This window comes from Panulirus ornatus, chromosome 15 (genome assembly GCF_036320965.1).
Source record: "Panulirus ornatus isolate Po-2019 chromosome 15, ASM3632096v1, whole genome shotgun sequence".
Lineage (NCBI taxonomy): Eukaryota > Metazoa > Arthropoda > Malacostraca > Decapoda > Palinuridae > Panulirus > Panulirus ornatus.
The window spans coordinates 7,267,977-7,293,808 of NC_092238.1; the positions used below are offsets into that span (position 1 = coordinate 7,267,977).

A 25,832-nucleotide genomic window follows, 5' to 3' on the forward strand; every position below is an offset into this window, starting at 1 on the left:
CTACGGCCAATGATGGGTGACTTGTCCCTTTGTTTTCCGAGGAGTCAGGTGAAATTACACATTTTTGTTTCAGTGTTAGTAAACACATGGTTTTCATTTCTTCTCTCAGAATTTTGGGGATAAGTGTTTAATAAGGTTTAGTGTATGAGACAAGCAACCAAAGTGTTTTGGAGAAAATTCTTTGCTAAATTCATTGTCTTGTACATTGCAAAGCTCCTCTTTTCTATGATTTTTTCATGTGTAAACTGTGTATAGCAGTAATGGATTTGACAGCCAGCATCATCTTCTATCTTAGGAATGTCAGAAGATATTCCCCTACCACTGCCGTACCTGCATGGGTCTACCCACTCTTTGGCTTTGGAGGTCCCCTAACCATTGGGTAGGCAAAAGCTTTATTTGGTCACCATCTTCGTTAATAAGTTATTGCTATATAGCCATGTATCCAAATACTGTGATTATAGTCTTATACAGAATATGTTGATAATTGCACTGTAGTAATTGTCTGTTCTTGCAGGGCTATTACATTAGGTATGCAGCTCTTTGCACCAGATGATGTGACAGGAGTTATTAAGCCATACCTGGGTCTAACTCGCTGTTGGTTTCATGGTAAGTGTTATATTTGTCTGTGAATTAACAATTGCTTTTACTGTGAAATGATTGTTTTAGAATATATGTTACAGGAAATTTTTCTGTAGCAAATCAGAGCCAGATGATTATATGAAGTGACTGACTGTAAAACATTGACACTAATCTTTTTTTTTTTTTTTTTTTTTTGCAAGGGTGAAGATTACCATTTATGATACAATGTTCATCAACATTAACTCTTATTTCAGGAGACATTGCGACTCTTTTGTATTTCTATGGGCCCATGGGATTTCTGCTGTTCTGTAACATCGTCTTCATTATACATACGTTCCAGAACTATAGGAAAATTGAGGACAGAATAAGAATGTCAAAAAAACTCTCCAGTTGTAACTCTGAATTAAGCACTGCACTGGAACCAAGACACCGCAAACAACATTATATTTCTGAGTATGATAACACCAGTTTTCGTTTCAGTGATACATTAGTCAAGTAACTAGATGTCAGAGGTATCATTACTGACAGCTGAAATTTAAACTGGAAAAGGCCTCAAAACATGTTTGCTAAAGTAAGCCTGTATGACTGAATATTTGAATATAGTTTTTTATTCAAGATTAACCAAATGATGGTAAAGTGTCAAACCTTTTATTAAACAGCATAAACGCCTAGGTTTTAGTATAGAATTTCTTGTGTCAAATATCGTTCATTTTGATTCTCAGAATCAACAGAGATAGATGACATAACATTAGACACTGTATACTTTTGTTCATATTTAAGGTTTTCTTGCATCAACAAATACTGAATTATTAGATATTCTTTTTGAGATACTGAATTTTTTTGTGTTGATGACAGTATTGTGCTTAATCATCAAGTATCCATGTAGCACTCAGCTGCTTCATAAGTCTCTATTCCTTACAGATTCAAGCAGCAGTTCTTCCTTCTTGTAGTCATGGCAGGTTGCTGGGTTACTGAAATTCTTTCCTGGAAGATTCCACCTTTTGAAATCTGGTTAGTAATGTGACATGGTTGAGGGTGTATTGTATCAGTCACTAAAATCCCAGTAACTCATTTACTGAAAGAATCAGAGAACTTCTGTAAATGACATTTGGTTTTGTTAATTGGTATATTATGTTTTCTGGAATGCAGATCATCAGTTGTAATAGCTTAGATACCCATGATTGCTGTCTTTATGTTAGCAGTCATTTCTTCTGAAAATTGTTCTCTAAACTAAGCCAGCATCATTAGTTTGCATGTTGATAAACTTTAGTAAGGGTTATTTGCTTCATCATATGTGTAGCAAGAGACCTTTAAGAATGAAAGCAGTTAAGATGAATAACCAGAGTAGTACAGTAAAAATTACAAGAATAGATAAAGAGTAATGATGTGCAGTCTGCAAAAGTGATTTGAAAGGTGTGTCTCTGACATCCTTTTTTTTTTCTAAAGAAGACATGACCATTATGAGAGGTCGGTAAGGATTGATAACGATATTGTTAAGATTTAAGGGGAAGAGGTAGACTTGCAAAGAAGTGACAGATTGTTCATGTCAGTTGCAGTGGACTGCGAGTGTTCTCATGTGGCAGGATAAGTAGCTGCTGAACTTTTAGCGACTTTATTTTTCTCTAATGAATGTATTCATGAGGCCTTACAGTACAATCTGTGACATGTAACTTTCTTGATTGGCAGTGATTCATTTTCCTAACAGGACACTAGAACAATTCAGTGGCTAAATTAAATTCATTTAGAGTCCCAGTCTGTGTTAACAAAAAGCAAAATGATATACATATCACATTGCATGAAGTTGTACATGCATTGTGTGCCAACTTCAGCCTAAAACTGTTGCTTATAATTCTCAAAGTCAGTTTTACCAATTTTACAAAAAGCCTAGATATAACCTGAAATTAAAAGTTTCCAGTGTAAACAACATTGAAATATGTATAGTGCTGCATCATATCTACCAAAAGTCATATTAACTTGCCTCCCATGACCTTTCTTCTGAAAGGTCATGAGAGGCAAGTGTTTTGGGAACAGCTGAGTGTGTCAGTAGTTTTGGTGTTTGAGACCAAATATTAGTGTTAGGATATTTAAATGTGAAGGTAAGCAATGTGGCAGTTGAGTATAAAATTGGTGCACATGGGGTATTCAATGTTATGAATGGGAATGGTGAAGAGCTTATGGAGTTGTACGCTGAAAAGACTGGTGAATGTGAATACCTAATTTAAAAAGATAGATTTACACAAGTATATGTATTATTGGATTATATATTAATTGATAGGTGTGTAAAAGAAAGACTTCTGGGTGTAAATGTGATAAAAGAGGCAGCGAGTAGGATGTCTGATCACTATCTTCTTGGGGCAAGGGTGAAGATTTATAGAGGTTTTCAAAAAAGAGGTGACAATGGTAGGGAGAAGAGAATGGTGAGAGTAAGTGAGCTTGGAATGGAGACTTGTGTGAAGGAATACCTGGAGAGATCAAGTGTAGAATGGCAAATGGTGAAAGCAAATGAAATGAGGAGAGTGGGTAAGGAAGGAGAAGTATTTAGGGAAGGTGAAGGTTCTGGGAGCGATGAAGAATGTGTGGAAAGAGAGAACATCATCTTGGAGAGCAAAATGAGTATGTTTGAAGGAATAGTAGTTTCAAAAATACTATATGGTTTCAAGGCGTGGGCTGTAGATAGGGTTGTGCAGAAGAGGATGGATGTATTGGAAATTAAATGTTTAAGGACAATATTTGGATTGACGTGGTTTGATCAAGTAAATATTGAATGGGTGAGAGAGATGTGTGGAAATAAAAAAGAGTGTGATTGAGAGAGCAGTGAGGGTGAGTTGAAATGGTTTGGACATACAGAGAATGATTGAAGAAAGGTTGACAAAGAGGATATGTGTCAAAAGTGGAGGGAACAAGGAGAATTATGAGACCAAATTGGAGATGGAAGGATGGTGTGAAATGATTTTGAACAATCAGGGCTTGAACAAGCAGGATGGTGAAGGGTGTGCACAGAATGAGAATGAATTGGAATGATGTGGTATACTGGAGTCAAGTGTGCCATCAGTGGACTAAACCAGGGCATGTGAAATGTCCAGGATAAACCACAGGCCTGGATGTGGATTGGGAGCTATGGTTCCGTTACATTACACATGAAGGCTCATGTATGGATGTGAGCGAATGCAGCCTTTCTTTGTGTTCCCTGGCACTACCCCATTGAATGTAGGGGATGGTGATGCTGTTTCCTGTGGGGCAGGGTGGTGCCAGGAATGGATGAAGGCAAGCATGAATATGTACATGAGTATATATATATATATATGTATGTATTTATATTTATTTTTATTTATTTTATTATACTTTGTCGCTGTCTCCCGCGTTTGCGAGGTAGCGCAAGGAAACAGACGAAAGAAATGGCCCCCCCCCCCCATACACATGTATATACATACGTCCACACACGCAAATATACATACCTACACAGCTTTCCATGGTTTACCCCAGACGCTTCACATGCCCCGATTCAATCCACTGACAGCACGTCAACCCCGGTATACCACATCGCTCCAATTCACTCTATTCCTTGCCCTCCTTTCACCCTCCTGCATGTTCAGGCCCCGATCACACAAAATCCTTTTCACTCCATCCTTCCACCTCCAATTTGGTCTCCCTCTTCTCCTTGTTCCCTCCACCTCCGACACATATATCTTCTTGGTCAATCTCTCCTCACTCATCCTCTCCATGTGCCCAAACCACTTCAAAACACCCTCTTCTGCTCTCTCAACCACGCTCTTTTTATTACCACACATCTCTCTTACCCTTACGTTACTCACTCGATCAAACCACCTCACACCACACATTGTCCTCAAACATCTCATTTCCAGCACATCCATCCTCCTGCGCACAACTCTATCCATAGCCCACGCCTCGCAACCATACAACATTGTTGGAACCACTATTCCTTCAAACATACCCATTTTTGCTTTCCGAGATAATGTTCTCGACTTCCACACATTCTTCAAGGCCCCCAGGATTTTCGCCCCCTCCCCCACCCTATGATCCACTTCCGCTTCCATGGTTCCATCCGCTGCCAGATCCACTCCCAGATATCTAAAACACTTCACTTCCTCCAGTTTTTCTCCATTCAAACTCACCTCCCAATTGACTTGACCCTCAACCCTACTGTACCTAATAACCTTGCTCTTATTCACATTTACTCTTAACTTTCTTCTTCCACACACTTTTCCAAACTCAGTCACCAGCTTCTGCATGTACGTATTTTAATATTTATTTATTATACTTTGTCACTGTCTCCCGCATTAGTGAGGTAGCACAAGGAAACAGATGAAAGAATGGCCCAACCTGCACAAATACACATGTATATGCATGCATGTCTACACACACACATATATATATACCTATACATTTTAACGTATACATATATATATATATATATACATAGACATATACACATGTACATAACTCGTACTTCCTGCCTGTATTCATTCCTGTCGCCTCCCCACCACACATGAAATGACAACCCCCCCCACATGCAGGCTAGGAAACGACAGCAAAGGCCACATTTGTTCACACTCAGTCTCTAACTGTCGTGTATAATGGCCAAAACCACAGCTCCCTTTCCACATCCAGGCCCCACAAAACTTTCCATGGTTTACCCAAGACGCTTCACATGGCCTGGTTCACTCTATTCCTTGCACGCCTTTCACCCTCCTGCATGTTCAGGCCCCGATCGCTCAAAATCTTTTTCACTCCATCCTTCCACCTCCAATTTGGTCTCCCACTTCTCCTCATTTCCTCCACCTCTGACACATATATCCTCTTTGTCAATCTTTCCTCATTCATTCTCCCCATGTGACGAAACCATTTCAATACACCCTCTTCTGCTCTCTCAACCACAGTCTTTTTATTACCACACATCTCTTTTACCCTTTCATTACTAATTTGATCAAACCACCTCACACCACATGTCCTCAAACATCTCATTTCCAACACACCCACCCTCCTTTGAACAACCCTATCTATAGCCAATGCTTCACAACCATATAAAATTGTTGGAATCATTCTTCCTTCAAAGATACCCATTTTTGCTCTCCGAGATAATGCTCTCACCCTCCACACATTCTTTAACGCTCCCAGAACCTTTTCCCCCCTCCCCCACCCTGTGACTTACTTCCGCTTCCATGGTTCCATCCGCTGCCAAATCCTCTCCCAGATATCTAAAACACTTCACTTCCTCCAGTTTTTCTCCATTCAAACTTACCTCCCAGTTGACTTGGCCCTCAACCCTACTGTACCTAATAACCTTGCTCTTATTCACATTTACTCTCAGCTTTCTTCTTTCACATACTTTACCAAACTCAGTCACCAGCCTCTGCAGTTTCTCACTCGAATCAGCCACCAGCACTGTATCATCAGCGAACAACAACTGACCCACTTCCCAAGCCCTCTCATCCACAACAGACTGCATACTTGCCCCTCTCTCCAAAACTCTTGCATTCACCTCCCTAACAACCCCCATCCATAAACAAATTAAACAACCATGGAGACGTCGTGCACTCCTGCTGCAAACTGACTTTCACGGGGAACCAATAACATTCCTCTCTTCCTACTCGTACACATGCCTTACATCCTCGATAAAAACTTTTCAGTGCTTCTAGCAACTTTCCTCCCACACTATATACCCTTTAATACCTTCCACAGAGCATCTCTATCAACTCTATCATATGTCTTCTCCAGATCCTTAAATGCTACTTACAAATCCATTGTTTTTCTAAGTATTTCTCACATACATTCTTCAAAGCAAACACCTGATCCACACATCCTCTACCACTTATGGAACCACATTGCTCTTCCCCAATCTGATGCTGTGTACATGACTTCACCCTCTCAATTAATACCCCCCATACAATTTCCCAGGAATACTCAACAAACATATACCTCTGTAATTTGAACACTCACTTTATCCCCTTTGACTTTGTACAATGGCACTATGCATGCATTCCGCCAATCCTGAGGCACCTCACCATGAGCCATACATACATTGATTATCCCCACCAACCAGTCAACAACACAGTCACCTCCTTTTTTTAATAGATTCTACTGCAATACCATCCAAACCCGCTGCTTTGCTGACTTTCATCTTCCGCAAAGCTTTCACTACCTCTTCTCTCTTTACCAAACCATTCTCCCTGACCCTTTCTCTTCCCACACCACCTCGGCCAAAACACCCTATATCTGCCACTCTATCATCTAACACATTCTACAAACCAAAATACTCTCTCCATCTCCTTCTCACATCACCATTACTTGTTATTACCTCCCCATTAGACCCATTCACCAATTTACCCATTTGTTCTCGTCTTATGCACTTTATTTACCTCCTACCAAAACATCTTTTTATTCTCCCTAAAATTCAATGATACTCTCTCACCCCAACTCTCATTTGCCCTCTTTTTCACCTCTTGCCCCTTTCTCTTGACCTCTTGCCTCATTCTTTTATACATCTCCCAGTCAGTTGCACTATTTCCCTACAAAAATTGTCCAACTGTCTCTCTTCTCTTTCACTAATAATCTTGCTTCTTCATCCCACCACTCTACCATTTCTAATCTGCCCACCTCCCACGCTTCTCATGCCACAAGCATCTTTTGTGCAAGCCATCATTGCTTCCCTAAATACATCCCATTCCTTCCCCACTCCCCTTACGTGTGTATATGTATATAAATGTGTAAGTGGATGTGTCTTTCTTCATCTGTTTCATGGACTTACCTCTCTGATGCGGGAGATGGCATTCATGTACACCTGATCCTTTACTTATGACCTGTGCGACTTACAACCATCCGTACATACAACCAGAAAAAAAAATAAAAATTGAAGAATAGAAATTATGAAACACGACCTAAAGAATCTTGAATAATATGTAAAATGAAACTACAGAATATTATGATAAAGTTGGTTAATAATAAATAAGATAATCATGATAAAAATTGAGTAGGACAAAAGAATGCTGTACATGTATAAGAATTCTACATGCTGTGCTGACATGTGTCCAACTTGCATCCATTTCACAGTCTGACCAGTTTGTCAGAATGGAACTCGGACTTATGTTATAGAGGGGGTGTATGATAAAATAAATAATATTAGTTTTGGATCATACCCTACCTTTTCCACAATACTTTTTCAAGAGTTTTTTGTTCCTCCTATCATATTTTGCTGTCTCATTTCCTTAGATCTTTTAAATACTGCCTTGCTGTTGTGCCACTTCCCAAGTATATCCCTATGGTCTTCTGCTCTTGGGCATCTTTTATTGAACTATATCTCTTTCTCTTTCCGACCTTCCCTTTATATTTACTCCCAAAGTACCCATGCTCAAAACTCTTTCATTATATATTTCATAAGAACAACACCTTTGATCTGTACTTTTCCTGTTGAGCCCAATTTCCAAATTTGTTCATACAAAAAAATACTTTGGTATGTCTAGTGTCCATAATTGTATCCCTTTCTCAGTCTGTTTTGCTCTGTAACCATGTAATCGAATTCATGTATTATATGATCACTTTTTTTACCAGTTAATGTTTTTGTGTTTGTGACTTTGTTCCAATTAAGGTATCTAGTTTGTGTAGTTTTCGTGTATTCCATGTATTCATCTCGTGTAGATTTCTTATATTTCATGTATTCATCACACATTTTTCATGAATTTCTTGTAATCATCTTGTGTATGTGTAGTCATCTCATTTATTTTTAATGCACAGATATGCCTTATCATACATTTGAGTTCCATTGACTGACCAGTCGGATCTCGAAATGGATGTGTCAGCATGGGATGTAGAATTCCTATACCTGTACAACATGCTTTTATCCTACTGAGTTTATGTTATGATTATCTAGTTTTTTATTTGCCAGCTTTGTTATATGATTCTGTAGTTTTTTTTTTGCCTCATATCTAAGATTCTTTAGTTCATGGATTGATTTATACAAACTTTCAATGAACTTTTTGGAATTTCTTTCATCAGCACTTGCTGCTTCATTTTGACTTGAATGTTGTACAAGCTATACCTTCTTTTAAAGTGAAGTTCTTGATGTAATCCTCTCCCGTTCACTCCTTCAAATTCTCAAAAAGACTTCTAGCATTTGCTTGAATTGTTAGTAAGCTTAGTGGTACATGTTTTTGAATTTGATCTTCAGTCCACAGCATCAACAACTTTTCCATTTCATGGATGAGGCCTTTGCCTTGTTATTATCTCAGACTTCATACTTGCCGAACCTTTCACTGCTTTTCTTTGTCCTTTAACACTGTGGAGACCATTGAATGGAACGACTGTAGATCATGTGCAGTCAAATTACCTTTTTTTCTCCTTCGTATTAGGTGATTACCTTCATTTTCAATTCCAAATCAAGCACCTTCTTTGGTGTCTTACCAGATCTATCAACTTGTGATGGGTTTTTCCTCTTGCTCATTATCTTTGGGGTTCAATACAAAAATGTTTTAATCCAGCACAAAAATTTGTTAGATTCACTTGAATAATGGTCACTTACTGAATGGTAATTGAAAGCAAGAGAGGTGCTGTGATGTACATAATGCCAGGACCATCTGACATTCACTATCGTATGCTCAAAGCCATTGGCATTGGCAGATGTATGACCAAGCGTAATTTTTATTTTTTCTGGTTGTATATACTGATGGTTGTAGGTTGGGAGCATCTGTATTTCATATACTCATCTCGTCTAAGGTTATATAGTAGGTTGTGTGCAAGTGACCACAAGGAATTCTCTTCAAAGTTTATCATGTGTTTTAGATGCTTTATTAATAACAGTACCTATTGTCTGTAATCAGTCCCCCTCTCACAGTTGTCAGTGGATTAAACTGAAATTTTGTGATTTGGTAGAAACCTACTAATGGTGTGCATGCAGCTTTCTGTTGGCCATCGATTATTTTTTACAAAACTCATGAGTTGAATGTTTATTCCCAATTCTTTATACTCGCAAATAAACCGAATATATGCATGTGTCAGTGACAGTAACACTATTCGCTCGCAAACATTTATGTGTGCCAGTCTCTAGTTTCATATTCATGTGTAACAGATGATAAATGCTTTTAAAATTGTGCTTCATGTCCAAATCATACTTCATAATGTTTTCTTTTTCTCCTCAGGGCTGTGACTGATATCCTGAACTCACTTCAAGGTTTATTCATCTTCGTAATCTTTATAGCAAATAGGAGTAAGCGCAGACACATCATGAAAAAATTTCGTAAGATTCCTGTGGCAGGAAAGCAGCTCAAAATTACGTTATGGAAGGTGACTCATTCATTCTCTGTAAAGAATGGAATGTCATATCACATCGGTTCCCACAAGCATAATGGCAGTCCATGTCAGTAGAAAACTGTTGGTCATTCTCCAGTGTCTCAAATTTGTCAGTGAAACTTTCTTGTACTTTAACATCATTCCCTGTAACATAGTCTAAAGGTCCTCATCATTCTGTATGGCTGAGAATATTAGTAGCATGGTCTTACTCAAAGTACATCATCTACTATTATCAGTGATTATTTTTTTTTAAACATTTTCAGCTTATAAGTATTGGTTCAGTAATAAAATGTCAATTGGAGATATGAAACCATAATTACTAATAATATAATTTCGAATTGTTTATGTTCCAGAAGAGAATCAATATGACACTGTGATTCAAGTACAATCAGAAAAAATATAAGGCAGTTTATGACTCCTGTCCTGTAATATCTAAGATATAGTAAAACTGCAGTAACTAGATTTACCATTGCTGCATTCAGACCAACAAAGGTTGATTTTTCCATACAAGAATTATTGAGAGGCAAGCCTTTCAGTAGCAACTTTCATATGAAATAATGGAATTCAGTGATGTATTTTCCTTTAATTCAAAGTTTTATTTTACAGTATGATTTCTTTATGATAACATGGTTGCAGAAACTTTGCTTAATAATTGATTTTTGGTGAAATATGCTTTCATTGGATGATCAGTACTAATTGGTGAAGGTATAAATAAATTTCAGCAGCTTTATCATATTTGTTTTCATTCTTGCCCCTCTTATTATTATACGTGTTCATAGCAGTCATTTGGTAATGCCAATTCTTTTTGTAAGGGGAGCATTTATTTCTATCTGAAGTAATGTATAGGGTATAGTTGGAAATGGAATGATAAAGACTGAAGATATGAGAAGGTAACATAGTGTGAACTACAGAGAAGTGAATCTTTTACAATGTAGAATGTATAACAATAGACAGACAAGGGGTGAGCAAATTGATTACAAGAGTGTTAAGGTGTATTCTTTTTGTGAAGTTGGAAGCAGTTTACACCTGATGTCACCCTCAACAAAATGGTGACTAGACTTAATGAAAATAATGGTGCATTATTACATGACAGCTAGACACTGAGGTTGAACAAATGGGGCCTTTGTTGTCTTTTCCTAGAGCTACCTCTCACACATGAGGGGGGAGGGGGTTGTTATTCCATGTGTGGCAAGGTGGCGATGGGAATAAATAAACGCAGAAAGTATGAATTATGTACATGTGTATATATGTACATGTCTGTATGTGTATATATATGTGTACATTGCAATGTATAAGTATGTATATTTGCGTGTGTGGACATGTATGTGTATGTGGGTGGGTTGGGCCATTCTTTTGTCTGTTTCCTTGCGCTACCTCGCTAACACAGGAGACAGCGACAAAGCAAAATAAATAATATTTATATATTTCATTTTCCTTTGTCGCTGTCTCCCGCGTTAGCGAGGTAGCGCAAGGAAACAGACGAAAGAATGGCCCAACCAACCACATACACATGTATACACATACACGTCCACACATGCAAATATACATACCTATACATCTCAACGTATAGATGTATATACACACACAGACATATACATATATACACGTGCACATAATTCATACTGTCTGCCTTTATTCATTCCCATCGCCAACCCGCCACACATGTAATAACAACCCCCTCCCCCCTCATGTGTGCGAGGTAGTGCTAGGAAAAGACAACAAAGGCCCCATTCGTTCACACTCAGTCTTTAGCTGTCATGTAATAATGCACTGAAACCACAGCTCCCTTTCCACATCCAGGCCCCACAGAACTTTCTATGGTTTACCCCAGACGCTTCACATGCCCTGGTTCAATCCATTGACAGCACGTCAGCCCGGTATACTACTTCGTTCCAATTCACTCTATTCCTTGCACGCCTTTCACCCTCCTGCATGTTCAGGCCCCGATCACTCAAAATCTTTTTCACTCCATCTTTCCACCTCCAATTTGGTCTCCCACTTCTCCTCGTTCCCTCCACCTCTGACACATATATCCTCTTGGTCAATCTTTCCTCACTCATTCTCTCCATGTGACCAAACCATTTCAAAACACCCTCTTCTGCTCTCTCAACCACACTCTTTTCATTACCACACATCACTCTTACCCTATTATTACTTACTCGATCAAACCACCTCACACCACATATTGTCCTCAAACATCTCATTTCTAGCACATCCACCCTCCTGCGCACAACTCTATCCATAGCCCACGCCTCGCAACCATACAACATTGTTGGAACCACTATTCCTTCAAACATACCCATTTTTGCTTTCCGAGATAATGTTCTCGACTTCCACACATTCTTCAATGCTCCCATAATTTTTGCCCCCTCCCCCACCCTATGATTCACTTCCGCTTCCATGGTTCCATCTGCTGCCAAATCCACTCCAAGGTATCTAAAACACTTCACTTCCTCCAGTTTTTCTCCATTCAAACTTACCTCCCAATTGACTTGGCACTCAACCCTACTGTACTTAATAACCATGCTCTTATTCACATTTACTCTCAACTTTCTTCTCTCACACACTTTACCAAATTCAGTCACCAGCTTCTGCAGTTTTTCACATGAATCAGCCACCAGCGCTGTATCATCAGCAAACAACAACTGACTGACTTCCCACACTCTCTGATCCACAACAGACTGCATACTTGCCCCTCTTTCCAAAACTCTTGCATTCACCTCCCTAACAACCCCATCCATAAACAAATTAAACAACCATGGAGACATCACACACCCCTGCAGCAAACCTACATTCACTGAGAACCAATCACTTTCCTCTCTTCCTACACGTACACATGCCTTACATCCTCGATAAAAACTTTTCACTGCTTCTAACAACTTGCCTCTCATGCCATATATTCTTAATACCTTCCACAGAGCATCTCTATCAACTCTATCATATGCCTCCTCCAGGTCCATAAATGCTACATACAAATCCATTTGCTTTTCTAAGTATTTCTCACATACATTCTTCAAAGCAAACACCTGATCCACACATCCTCTACCACTTCTGAAACCACACTGCTCTTCCCCAATCTGATGCTCTGTACATGCCTTCACCCTCTCAATCAATACCCTCCCATATAATTTACCAGGAATACTCAACAAACTTATACCTCTGTAATTTGAGCACTCACTCTTATCCCCTTTGCCTTTGTATAATGGCACTATGCACGCATTCCGCCAATCCTCAGGCACCTCACCATGAGTCATACATACATTAAATAACCTTACCAACCAGCCAACAATACAGTCACCCCCTTTTTTAATAAATTCCACTGCAATACCATCCAACCCCGCTGCCTTGCTGGCTTTCATCTTCCGCAAAGCTTTCACTACCTCTTCTCTGTTTACCAAATCATTTTCCCTAACCCTCTCACTTTGCACACCACCTCGACCAAAACACCCTATATCTGCCACTCTATCATCAAACACATTCAACAAACCTTCAAAATACTCACTCCATCTCCTTCTCACATCACCACTACTTGTTGTCACCTCCCCATTAGCCTGCTTCACTGAAGTTCCCACTCGTTCCCTTGTCGTACACACTTTATTTACCTCCTTCCAAAACGTCTTTTTATTCTCCCTAAAATTTAATGATACTCTCTCACCCTAACTCTCATTTGCCCTCTTTTTCACCTCTAGCACCTTTCTCTTGACCTCCTGCCTCTTTCTCTTATACATCTCCTACTCATTTGCATTATTTCCATGTAAAAATCGTCCAAATGCCTCTCTCTTCTCTTTCACTAATAATCTTACTTCTTCATTCCACCACTCACTACCCTTTCTAATCTGCCCACCTCCCACGCTTCTCATGCCACAAACATCTTTTGCGCAAGCCATCACTGCTTCCCTAAATACATTCCATTCCTCCCCCACTCCCCTTACCTCCTTTGTTCTCACCTTTTTCCATTCTGTACTCAGTCTCTCCTGGTACTTCCTCACACAAGTCTCCTTCCCAAGCTCACTTACTCTCACCACTCTCTTCACCCCAACATTCTCCCTTCTTTTCTGAAAACCTCTACAAATCTTCACCTTTGCCTCCACAAGATAATGATCAGACATCCCTCCAGTTGCACCTCTCAGTACATTACCGTCCAAAAGTCTCTCTTTCGCACGCCTATCAATTAACATGTAATCCAATAACGCTCTCTGGCCATCTCTCCTACTTATATACGTATACTTATGCATATCTCCCTTTTTAAACCGGGTATTCCCAATCACCAGTCCTTTTTCAGCACATAAATCTACAAGCTCTTCACCATTTCCATTTACAACACTGAACACCCCATGTATACCAATTATTCCCTCAACTGCCACATTACTCACCTTTGCATTCAAATCACCCATCACTATAACCCAGTCTTGTGCATCAAAACTACTTACACATTCATTCAGCTGCTCCCAAAACACTTGCCTCTCATGATCTTTCTTCTCATGCTCAGGTGCATATGCACCAATAATCACCCATCTCTCTCCATCAACTTTCAATTTTACCCATATCTATCTAGAGTTTACTTTCTTACACTCTATCACATACTCCCACCACTCCTGTTTCAGGAGTAGTGCTACTCCTTCCCTTGCTCTTGTCCTCTCACTAACCCCGACTTTACTCCCAAGACATTCCCAAACCACTCTTCCCCTTTACCCTTGAGCTTCGTTTCACTTAGAGCCAAAACATCCAGGTTCCTTTCCTCAAACATACTACCTATCTCTCCTTTTTTCTCTCATCTTGGTTACATCCACACACATTTAGACACCCCAATCTGAGCCTTCAAGGAGGATGAGCACTCCCTGCGTGACTCCTTCTGTTTCCCCTTCTAGAAAGTTAAAATACGAGGAGAGGAGGGTTTCTCGCCTCCTGCTCCCATCCTCTTTAGTCGCCTTCTACGACACGTGAGGAATGCGTGGGAAGTATTCTTTCTCCCCTATCCCATGGGATAAATAAATATTCATTTATATTTATTTTGCTTTGTCGCTGTCTCCCGTGTTTGCGAGGTAGCGCAAGGAAACAGACGAAAGAAATGGCCCAACCCACCCCCATACACATGTATACACATACACGTCCACACACGCAAATACACATACCTATACATCTCAATGTACACATATATATACACACACAGACATATACATATATACACATGTACATAATTCATACTGTCTGTCTTTATTTATTCCCATCGCCACCTCGCCACACATGGAATAACATCCCCCTCCCCCCTCGTGTGCGAGGTAGCGCTAGGAAAAGACAACAAAGGCCCCATTCGTTCACACTTAGTCCCCAGCTGCCACGTAATAATGCCCGAAACCACAGCTCCCCCTCCACATCCAGGCCCCACAGAACTTTCCATGGTTTACCCCAGACGCTTCACATGCCCTGATTGAATCCATTGAGAGCACGTCGTCCCCGGTATACCACATCGATCCAATGCACTCTATTCCTTGCTCGCCTTTCACCCTCCTGCATGTTCAGGCCCCGATCACTCAAAATCTTTTTCACTCCATCTTTCCACCTCCAATTTGGTCTCCCACTTCTCCTCGTTCCCTTCACCTCTGACACATATATCCTCTTGGTCAATCTTTCCTCACTCATTCTCTCCATGTGCACAAACCATTTCAAAACACCCTCTTCTGCTCTCTTACATTACTTACTCGATCAAACCACCTCACACCACATATTGTCCTCAAAGTTCTCATTTCCAGCACATCCACCCTCCTGCCCACAACTCTATCCATATCCCACGCCTCACAACCATACAACATTGTTGAAAATAAATATATAAATATATATAAATAATAAACACAAGTACAATTTTTAACATATGACAGTCAAAGGTTTTGACTTCTTGCACTGAACAGATTTTTCATGAAAATTACAAAAAGACTATTTTAAAAAAAAAATTCTTATGTTAGCTGAGACAGGAAAGCAACTAAATGTCCTAATAAAGGCCTTCTCTTTATAAATATATTTTCATACAATCCCTGCGAGGCATGGGCTATAGAAAGGGTTGAGCGGAGGAGGGTGGATGTGTTGGAAATGAAATGTTTGAGGACACTATGTGGTGTTAGGCGGTTTGATTAAGTAATGAAAGGGAGAGAGAGATGTGTGGTAATAAAAGAGGGTGTGTAGAAATGGTTTGGACACATGGAGAGAATGAGTGAGGAAAGATTGAAAAAAGAGGATATACATGTCAGAGGTGGAAGGATGGAGTGAAAAAGATTTTGAGTGATGGGCCTGAACATACAGGAGGGTGAAAGGTGTGCAAGGAATAGAGTGAATTGGAACAATGTGGTATACTGGGGTCGACATGCTGTCAATGGATTGAACGAGGGCATATGAAGCATCTGGGATAAACCATGGAAAGGTCTGTGGGGCCTGGATGTGGAAAGGGAGCTGTGGTTTCAGTGCATTACACATGTCAGCTACAGACTGTGTGTGAACAAATGTGGCTTTTTTTTCTTTTTCCTGATGCTACCTAGCTGGTGGGGGAGGGGGGATGCTATTTTCATGTGTTGCAGGTTGACAACGGGAATGGTTGAAGGCAGCAAGTATGAATCTGTACATGTGCATGTATGTACATGTCTGTGTATGTATAAGTTATGTACACATTGAAATGCATATGTATATGTATGCGTGTGAGTGGGTGGGTAGGGCCATTCCCCATCTGTTTCCTTGCGCTACCTCGCTGACACGGGAGAAAGCAGTAAAGTATAATCAAAAATGAAATAAAATATAATATTTATTATACTTTGTTGCTGTCTCCCGCGTCAGAGAGGTAGCACAAGGAAACAGACGAAAGAATGGCCCAACCCACCAACATACACATGTATATACATACACGTCCACACACACACACACATATACATACCTATATATCTCAACATATATATATACATACACCCACACACGCACATATACATACCTATATATCTCAACATATACATATATATACACACACAGACATATACATATATACACATGTACATAATTCATAGTCTGCCCTTATCCATTCCTGTCGCCACCCCGCCACACATAAAATGACAACCCCCTCCCGCCGCATGTGCCCGAGGTAGCACTAGGAAAAGACAACAAAGGCCACATTCATTCACACTCGGTCTCTAGTTGTCGTGTATAATGCACCAAAACCACAGCTCCCTTTCCACATCCAGGCCCACAAATCTTTCCATGGTTTACCCAAGATGCTTCACATGCCCTGGTTCAATCCATTGACAGCACATCGGCCCTGGTATAAAACATCGTTCCAATTCACTCTATTCCTTGCACACCTTTCACCCTCCTGCATGTTCAGGCCCCAATCACTCAAAATCTTTTTCACTCCATCTTTCCACCTCCAATTTGGTCTCCCACTTCTCCTCGTTCCCTCCACCTCTGACACATATATCCTCTTTGTCAATCTTTCCTCACTCATTTTCTCCATGTGACCAAACCATTTCAAAACACCCTCTTCTGCTCTCTCAACCACACTCTTTTTATTACCACACATCTCTCTTACCCTTTCATTACTTACTTGGTCAAACCACCTCACACCACATATTGTCCTAAAACATCTCATTTCCAAGCACATCCACCCTCCTCTGCACAACTCTTATCTATAGCCCACGCCTCACAACCATGTAACATTGTCGGAACCACTATTCCTTCAAAAATACCCATTTTTGCTTGCTGAGATAAGGTTCTTGCTTTCCTCGCATTTTTCAACGCTCCCAGAAATTTCGCCCCCTCCCCCACCCTATGACTCACTTCAGCTTTCATGGTTCCATCCGCTGCCAAATCCACCCCCAGATATCTAAAACACTTCACTTCCTCCAGTTTTTCTCCATTCAAACTTACCTCCCAATTGACTTGTCCCTCAACCCTACTGTACCTAATAACCTTGTTCTTATTCACATTTACCCTTAGCTTTCTTCTTTCACACACTTCACCAAATTCAGTCACCAGCTTCTGCAGTTTCTCACCCGAATCAGCCACCAGCGCAGTATCATCAGCGAACAACATCTGACTCACTTCCCAAGCCCTCTCATCCACAACAGACTGCATACTTGCAGTCTGTTATATACATATATATTTTTTATTTATTATACTTTGTCGCTGTCTCCCGCATTAGCAAGGCAGCACAAGGAAACAGATGAAAGAATGGCCCAACCCATCCACATACACATGTATATACATACAGGTTCACACATGCACATATACATACCTATACATTTCAACATATGCATATATATACATACACAAACATATACATATATACACGTAAATAATTCATACTTGCCGCCTTTATTCATTTCCATCACCACCCCGCCACACATGAAATGACAAACATCTCCCCCCCATGTGTGCAAGGTAGCACTTGGAAAAGACTTTCTAACACCATACCCCCACTTCTCCCAGATCCTCATCACCACAAGAAATGGAAAATAGTCTGAAAAAGAATCCTCTCACAACTCTTAGCATCCAGCACAACCTTTTGTAAGTTTCATCCACTACCACAGTCAACCAAACCCATTTTATTCTTCTCTTCCATTATTTCTCATCCATATACATCTGTGGATTATCTTGTGCTGAAAAAAATGTGTCTGCTAGGAATAAATCCCTCTCAGCACAGGCATTAACAAGATAACTTCCACTCTCATTTATTTTGGGCACTTTACCAATTTATCACATCCTACGTTTGCACTCATATCATGCATTACAACCACCTTTCTCTTCTTCTCAAACCCATTTACAAAGAAGTAAATGGGTTTGGTAGTGTGTGAAAGAAGAAAAACTGTTTAATTTGTTCATGGATGGGGTAGTTAGGGAGGTTGTTAGGGAGTTTTGGAGAGAGGGGCAAGAATGCAGTCTGTTGTGGATGAGAGGGCTTGAGAAGTGAGTCAGTTGTTGTTTGCTGATGATACAGCACTGGTGGCTGATTCGGGTGAGGAAACTGCAGAAGTTGGTGACTGAGATTGGTAAAAGCTGAGAGGGAATGTGAATAAGAGCAAGGTAATTAGGTTCAGTAGGGTTGAAGAACAAGCTAATTGGGAGGTAAATTTGAATGGAGGAAAACTAGAGGAAGTGAAGTGTTTTAGATATCTGGGAGTGGATTTGGTAGCGGATGGAACCATGGAAACAGAAGTGAGTCACACGGTGGGGGAGGGGGTGAAGGTTCTGAGGGCACTGAAAATTGTGTAGAAGGCGAGAATGTTATCTCAGAGAGCAAAAATAGGTATGTTTGAAGGAATAGCGGTTCCAACAATGTTACATGGTTGCGAGGCATGGGCTATAGATAGGGTTGTGCGGAGGAAGGTGGATGTGTTGGAAATTAAATGTTTGAGGATAATATGTGGTGTGATGTGGTTTGATCGAGTAAGTAATGAAAGGGTAAGAGATGTGTGGTAATAAAAAGAGTGTGGTTGAGAGAGCAGAAGAGGGTGTATTGAAATGGTTTGGTCACATGGAGAGAATGAGTGAGGAAAGATTGACAAAAAGGATATATGTGTCAGAGGTGGAGGGAACAAGGAGAAGTGGGAGACCAAACTCGAGGTGGAAGGATGGAGTGAAAAACATTTTGTGCACTCGGGGCCTGAGCATACAGGAGGGTGAAAGGCATGCAAGGAATAGAGTGAACTGGAATGATGTGGTATACTGGGGTCGACGTGCTGTCAGTGGATTGAACCAGGGCATGTGAAGTGTCTGGGGTAATTCATGGAAAGTTTTGCGGGGCCTGGATGTAGAAAGGGAGCTGTGGTTTTGGTGCATTACACAAGACAGCTAGAGACTGAGTGTGAATGAATGTGGCCTTTGATGTCTTTTCCTAGTGCTACCTCATGCACACGCGTGGGGGGGTGCTGTTTTTCATGTGTGGCGGGGTGGAGATCGGAATGGATGATGGCAGCAAGTATAAATATAAGCATGTGAATATATGTTTATGCCTGTGTATGTATATGTATGTATATGTTGAAATGTATAGGTATGAACATGTGCTTGTGTGGGCGTTTAGGTATATACATGTGTATGTGGGTGGGTTGGGCCATGCTTGTGTGGCGTTTAGGTCTATACATGTGTATGTGGGTGGGTTGGGCCATTCTTTCATCTGTTTCCTTGTGCTACCTCGCTAATGCGGGAGACAGTGACTAAGTATAATAAATAAGTATAAGAAATATATGTGGCATGAGAAAGGTGGGAGGTGGGCAGATTAGAAAGGGAAGTGAGTGGTGGGATGAAGAACTAAGATTATTAGTGGGAGAAGAGAGAGGCATTTGGACGATTTTTGCAGGGAAATAGTGTAAATGACTGGGAGATGTATAAAAGAAAGAGGCAAGAGGTCAAGAGAAAGGTGCAAGAGGTGAAAAAGAGGGCAAATGAGAGTTGGGGTGAGAGAGTATGAAGAAATTTTAGGGAAAATAAAAAGATGTTGGACGATTTTTGCAGGGAAAAAATGCAATTGAGTGGGAAATGTATAAAAGAAAGAGACAGGAGGTCAAGAGAAAGGTGCAAGAGGTGAAAAAGGGCAAATGAGAGTTGGGGTGAGAGAGTATCATTAAATTTTAGGGAGAATAAAAAGATGTTCTGGAAGGAGGTAAATAAAGTGCATAAGACAAGGGAGCAAATGGGAACTTCAGTGAAGGGCACTAATGGGAGGGTGATAACAAATAGTGGTGATGTGAGAAGGAGATGAAGTGAGTATTTTGAAGGTTTGTTGAATGTGTTTGATGATAGAGTGGCAGATATAGGGTGTTTTGGTCGAGGTGGTGTGCAAAGTGAGAGGGTTAGGGAAAATGATTTGGTAAACAGAGAAGAGGTAGTAAAAGCTTTGCGGAAGATGAAAGCCGGCAAGGCAGCAGGTTTGGATGGTATTGCAGTGGAATCTATTAAAAAAGGGGGTGACTGCATTGTTGACTGGTTGGTAAGGTTATTTAATGTATGTATGACTCATGGTGAGGTGCCTGAGGATTGGCAGAATGCGTGCATAGTGCCATTGTACAAAGGCAAAGGGGATAAGAGTGAGTGCTCAAATTACAGAGGTATAAGTTTGTTGAGTATTCCTGGTAAATTATATGGGAGGGTATTGGTCAAGAGGGTCAAGGTATGAACAGAGCACCAGATTGGGGAGAAACAGTGTGGTTTCAGAAGTGGTAGAGGATGTGTGGATAGGTTTTTGCTTTGAAGAATGTATGTGAGAAATACTTAGAAAAGCAGATGATTTGTATGTAGCATTTATGGATCTGGAGAAGGCATATGATAGAGTTGATAGAGATGCTCTGTGGAAGGTATTAAGAGTATATGGTGTGGGAGGTAAGTTGCTAGAAGCAGTGAAAAGTTTTTATCTAGGATGTAAGGCATGAGTACGAGTAGAAAGAGAGGAAAGCAGGGTGTGTGATGCTTCCATGGCTGTTTAATTTGTTTATGGATGGGGTTGTTAGGCAGGTGAATGGAAGAGTTTTGGAGAGAGGGGCAAGTATGTAGGCTGTTGTAGATGAGAGGGCTTGGGAAGTGTCAGTTGTTGTTTGCTGATGATACATCACTGGTGGCTGATTTGGGGGAGATACTGCAGGTGAGAACATTATCTTGGAGAGCAAAAATGGGTATGTTTGAAGGAATAGTGGTTCCAACAATGTTATATGGTTGCGAAGCATGGGCTATAGATAGAGTTGTGCGGAGGAGGGTGGATGTGCCGAAATGAGATGTTTGAGGATATGTGGTGCAAGGTGGTTTGATCGAGTAAGTAATAATAGGGTAAGAGAGATGTGTGGTGGTAAAGAGTGTGGTTGAGAGAGCAGAAGAGGGTGTTTTGAAATGGTCTGGTCACATGGAGAGAATGAGTGAGGAAAGATTGACAAAGAGGATATATGTGTCAGAGGTGGAGGGAACAAGGAGAAGTGGGAGACCAAATTGGAGGTGGAAAGATGGAGTGAAAAAGATTTTGAGTGATCAGGGCCTGAACATGCAGGAGGGTGAAAAACGTGCAAGGAATAGAGTGAATTGGAAAGATGTGGTATATCAGGGTCGACGTGCTGTCAATGGATTGAACCAGGGCATGTGAAGCATCTGGGGTAAACCATGGAAAGTTTTGTAGGGTCTGGATGTGGAAAGGGAGCTGTGGTTTCGGTGCATTATACATGACAGCTGGAGACTGAGTGTGAACGAATGTGGCCTTTGTTGTCTTTTCCTAGCGCTACCTTGTGCACATGCGGGGGGAGAGGGCTGTCATTTCATGTCTGGCGGGGTGGCGACAGGAATGAATAAGGGCAGACAGTATGAATTATGTACATGTGTATATATGTATAAGTCTGAGTGTGTATACATATATATATATATATATATCCTGGGGGCCTTGAAGAATGTGTGGAAGTCGAGAACATTATCTCGGAAAGCAAAAATGGGTATGTTTGAAGGAATAGTGGTTCCAACAATGTTGTATGGTTGCGAGGCGTGGGCTATGGATAGAGTTGTGCTCAGGAGGATGGATGTGCTGGAAATGAGATGTTTGAGGACAATGTGTGGTGTGAGGTGGTTTGATCGAGTGAGTAACGTAAGGGTAAGAGAGATGTGTGGAAATAAAAAGAGCGTGGTTGAGAGAGCAGAAGAGGGTGTTTTGAAGTGGTTTGGGCACATGGAGAGGATGAGTGAGGAAAGATTGACCAAGAGGATATATGTGTCGGAGGTGGAGGGAACAAGAAGAGGGAGACCAAATTGGAGGTGGAAAGATGGAGTGAAAAAGATTTTGTGTGATCGGGGCCTGAACATGCAGGAGGGTGAAAGGAGGGCAAGGAATAGAGTGAATTGGAGCGATGTGGTATACCGGGGTTGACGTGCTGTCAGTGGATTGAAGCAGGGCATGTGAAGCGTCTGGGGTAAACCATGGAAAGCTGTGTAGGTATGTATATTTGCGTGTGTGGACGTATGTATATACATGTGTATGGGGGGGGGGTTGGGCCATTTCTTTCGTCTGTTTCCTTGCGCTACCTCGCAAACGCGGGAGACAGCGACAAAGTATAATAAAAAAATATAATAAAAATAAATATATATATATATATATATATATATATATATATATATATATATATATATATAAAATATATATATATATATATATATATATATATATATATATATATATATATATATATATATATATATGAAATGAATGAAAAATATATATATATATATATATATATATATATATATATATATATATATATATTGGGAGGTGAGTTTGAATGGAGAAAAACTGGAGGAAGTGAAGTGTTTTAGATATCTGGGAGTGGATCTGTCAGCGGATGGAACCATGGAAGCGGAAGTGGATCATAGGGTGGGGGAGGGGGCGAAAATTTTGTGAAGCGTCTGGGGTAAACCATGGAAAGCTGTGTAGGTATGTATATTTGCGTGTGTGGACGTGTGTATGTACATGTGTATGGGGGGGGGGTTGGGCCATTTCTTTCGTCTGTTTCCTTGCGCTACCTCGCAAACGCGGGAGACAGCGACAAAGTATAAAAAAAAAAAAAAAAAAAAAAAAAAAAAAAAAAAAAAATATATATATGTATATATATATTGGATCTGGATCTGGAGAAGGCATATGATAGAGTTGATAGAGATGCGCTGTGGAAGGTATTAAGAATATATGGTGTGGGAGGCAAGTTGTTAGAAGCAGTGAAAAGTTTCTATCTAGGATGTAAGGCATGTGTACGTGTAGGAAGAGAGGAAAGTGATTGGTTCTCAGTGAATGTAGGTTTGCGGCAGGGGTGTGTGATGTCTCCATGGTTGTTTAATTTGTTTATGGATGGGGTTGTTAGGGAGGTGAATGCAAGAGTTTTGGAAAGAGGGACAAGTATGCAGTCTGTTGTGCATGAGAGAGCTTGGGAAGTGAGTCAGTTGTTTTTCGCTGATGATACAGCGCTGGTGGCTGATTCATGTGAGAAACTGCAGAAGCTGGTGACTGAGTTTGGTAAAGTGTGTGAAAGAAGAAAGTTAAGGGTAAATGTGAATAAGAGCAAGGTTATTAAGTACAGTAGGGTTGAGGGTCAAGTCAATTGGGAGGTAAGTTTGAATGGAGAAAAACTGGAGGAAGTGAAGTGTTTTAGATATCTGGGAGTGGATCTGGCAGCGGATGGAACCATGGAAGCAGAAGTGAATCATAGGGTGGGGGAGGGGGCGAAAATTATGGGAGCCTTGAAGAATGTGGAAGTCGAGAATGTTATCTCGGAAAGCAAAAATGGGTATGTTTGAAGGAACAGTGGTTCCAACAATGTTGTATGGCTGCGAGGCGTGGGCTATGGATAGAGTTGTGCGCAGAAGGGTGGATGTGCTGGAAATGAAGTGTTTGAGGACAATATGTGGTGTGAGGTGGTTTGATCGAGTAAGTAATGTAAGGGTAAGAGAGATGTGTGGAAATAAAAAGTGTGGTTGAGAGAGCAGAAGAGGGTGTTTTGAAATGGTTTGGTCACATGGAGAGAATGAGTGAGGAAAGATTGACCAAGAGGATATATGTGTCAGAGGTGGAGGGAACGAGAAGTGGGAGACCAAATTTAAGGTGGAAAGATGGAGTGAAAAAGATTTTGAGTGATCGGGGCCTGAACATGCAGGAGGGTGAAAGGCGTGCAAGGAATAGAGTGAATTGGAACGATGTGGTATACCGGGGTTGATGTGCTGTCAATGGATCAAACCAGGGCATGTGAAGCGTCTGGGATAAACCATGGAAAGTTCTGTGGGGCCTGGATGTGGAAAGGGAGCTGTGGTTTGGGTGCATTATTACATGACAGCTAGAGACTGAGTGTGAACGAATGGGGCCTTTGTTGTCTTTTCCTAGTGCTACCTCGCATACATGAGGGGGAGGGAGTTGTTATTCCATGTGTGGCGGGGTGGCGATGGGAATAAATAAAGGCAGACAGTATGAATTATGTACATGTGTATATATGTATATGTCTATCCTGGGGATAGGGGAGAAAGAATACTTCCCACGTATTCCCTGCGTGTCGTAGAAGGCGACTAAAATGGGAGGGAGCGGGGGGGCTGGAAATCCTCCCCTCTCATTTTTTTTTGATTTTCCAAAAGAGGGAACAGAGAACGAGGCCAGGTGAGGATATTCCCTCAGAGGCCCAGTCCTCTGTTCTTAACGCTACCTTGCTAACGCGGGAAATGGCGAATAGTATGAAAAAAAGAAAAGAAGTCTGTGTGTGTATATATATGTGTACATTGAGATGTATAGGTATGTATATTTGCGTGTGTGGACATGTATGTATATACATGTGTATGTGGGTGGGTTGGGCCATTCTTTCGTCTGTTTCCTAGCGCTACCTCACTAATGCAGGAGACAGTGACAAAGTATAATAAAATATAATAATATATATTTTTCCTATTTATCCTGCTTTGTCGCTGTCTCCCACATCAGCGAGGTAGCGCAAGGAAACAGACGAAAGAACGGCCCAACCCACCCACATATACATGTATACACATACATGTCCACACGTGCAAACATACATACCTATACATCTCAATGTACGCATGTATATACACACACAGACATATACATATATACACATGTACATAATTCATACTGTCTGCCCTTATTTTTTCCCATCGCCACCTTGCCACACATGGAATAACAACCCCCTCCCCCCTCAAGTGTGCGAGGTAGTGCTAGGAAAAGACAACAAAGGCCCCATTCGTTCACACTCAGTCTCTAGCTGTCATGTAATAATGCACCAAAACCACAGCTCCCTGCCCACATCCAAGCCCCACAAAACTTTCAATGGTTTACCCCAGATGCTTCACATGCCCTGATTCAATCCACTGACAGCACGTCGACCCCGGTATACCACATCGATCCAATTCCCTCTATTCCTCGCCCGCTTTTCACCCTCCTGCATGTTCAGGCCCCGATCACTCAAAATCTTTTTCACTCC

At 40.9% G+C, this 25,832-nt stretch overlaps 2 protein-coding genes across 3 annotated transcripts in view; one reads left to right on the top strand and one right to left on the bottom strand.

Annotated features, from left to right (window-relative positions):
- Positions 1-10,609, top strand: part of LOC139753716 (probable G-protein coupled receptor Mth-like 1) — a 37,626-nt gene extending 27,017 nt beyond the window's left edge. The window contains exons 4-8 of the mRNA XM_071670452.1: positions 296-379; positions 515-606; positions 834-1,032; positions 1,501-1,590; positions 9,729-10,609. Coding sequence (XP_071526553.1) covers positions 296-379; positions 515-606; positions 834-1,032; positions 1,501-1,590; positions 9,729-9,954 — 691 coding nt within the window. The 3' untranslated portion in view covers positions 9,955-10,609. The remainder of the gene's footprint in view (positions 1-295; positions 380-514; positions 607-833; positions 1,033-1,500; positions 1,591-9,728) is intronic.
- The window catches only part of LOC139753718 (zinc finger CCHC-type and RNA-binding motif-containing protein 1-like), a 95,501-nt gene that overhangs the window by 35,555 nt on the left and 34,114 nt on the right, over positions 1-25,832 (bottom strand). Inside the window, exon 5 of one of the 2 annotated variants that reach the window (XM_071670455.1) lies at positions 1,637-1,654. The exons of the other annotated variant lie outside the window; for it this stretch is intronic. Within the exon in view, the coding sequence (XP_071526556.1) occupies positions 1,652-1,654 (3 nt within the window). The 3' untranslated portion in view covers positions 1,637-1,651. Of the gene's footprint in view, positions 1-1,636; positions 1,655-25,832 lie in introns of those variants that run through there. 2 annotated transcript variants of the gene reach the window in all.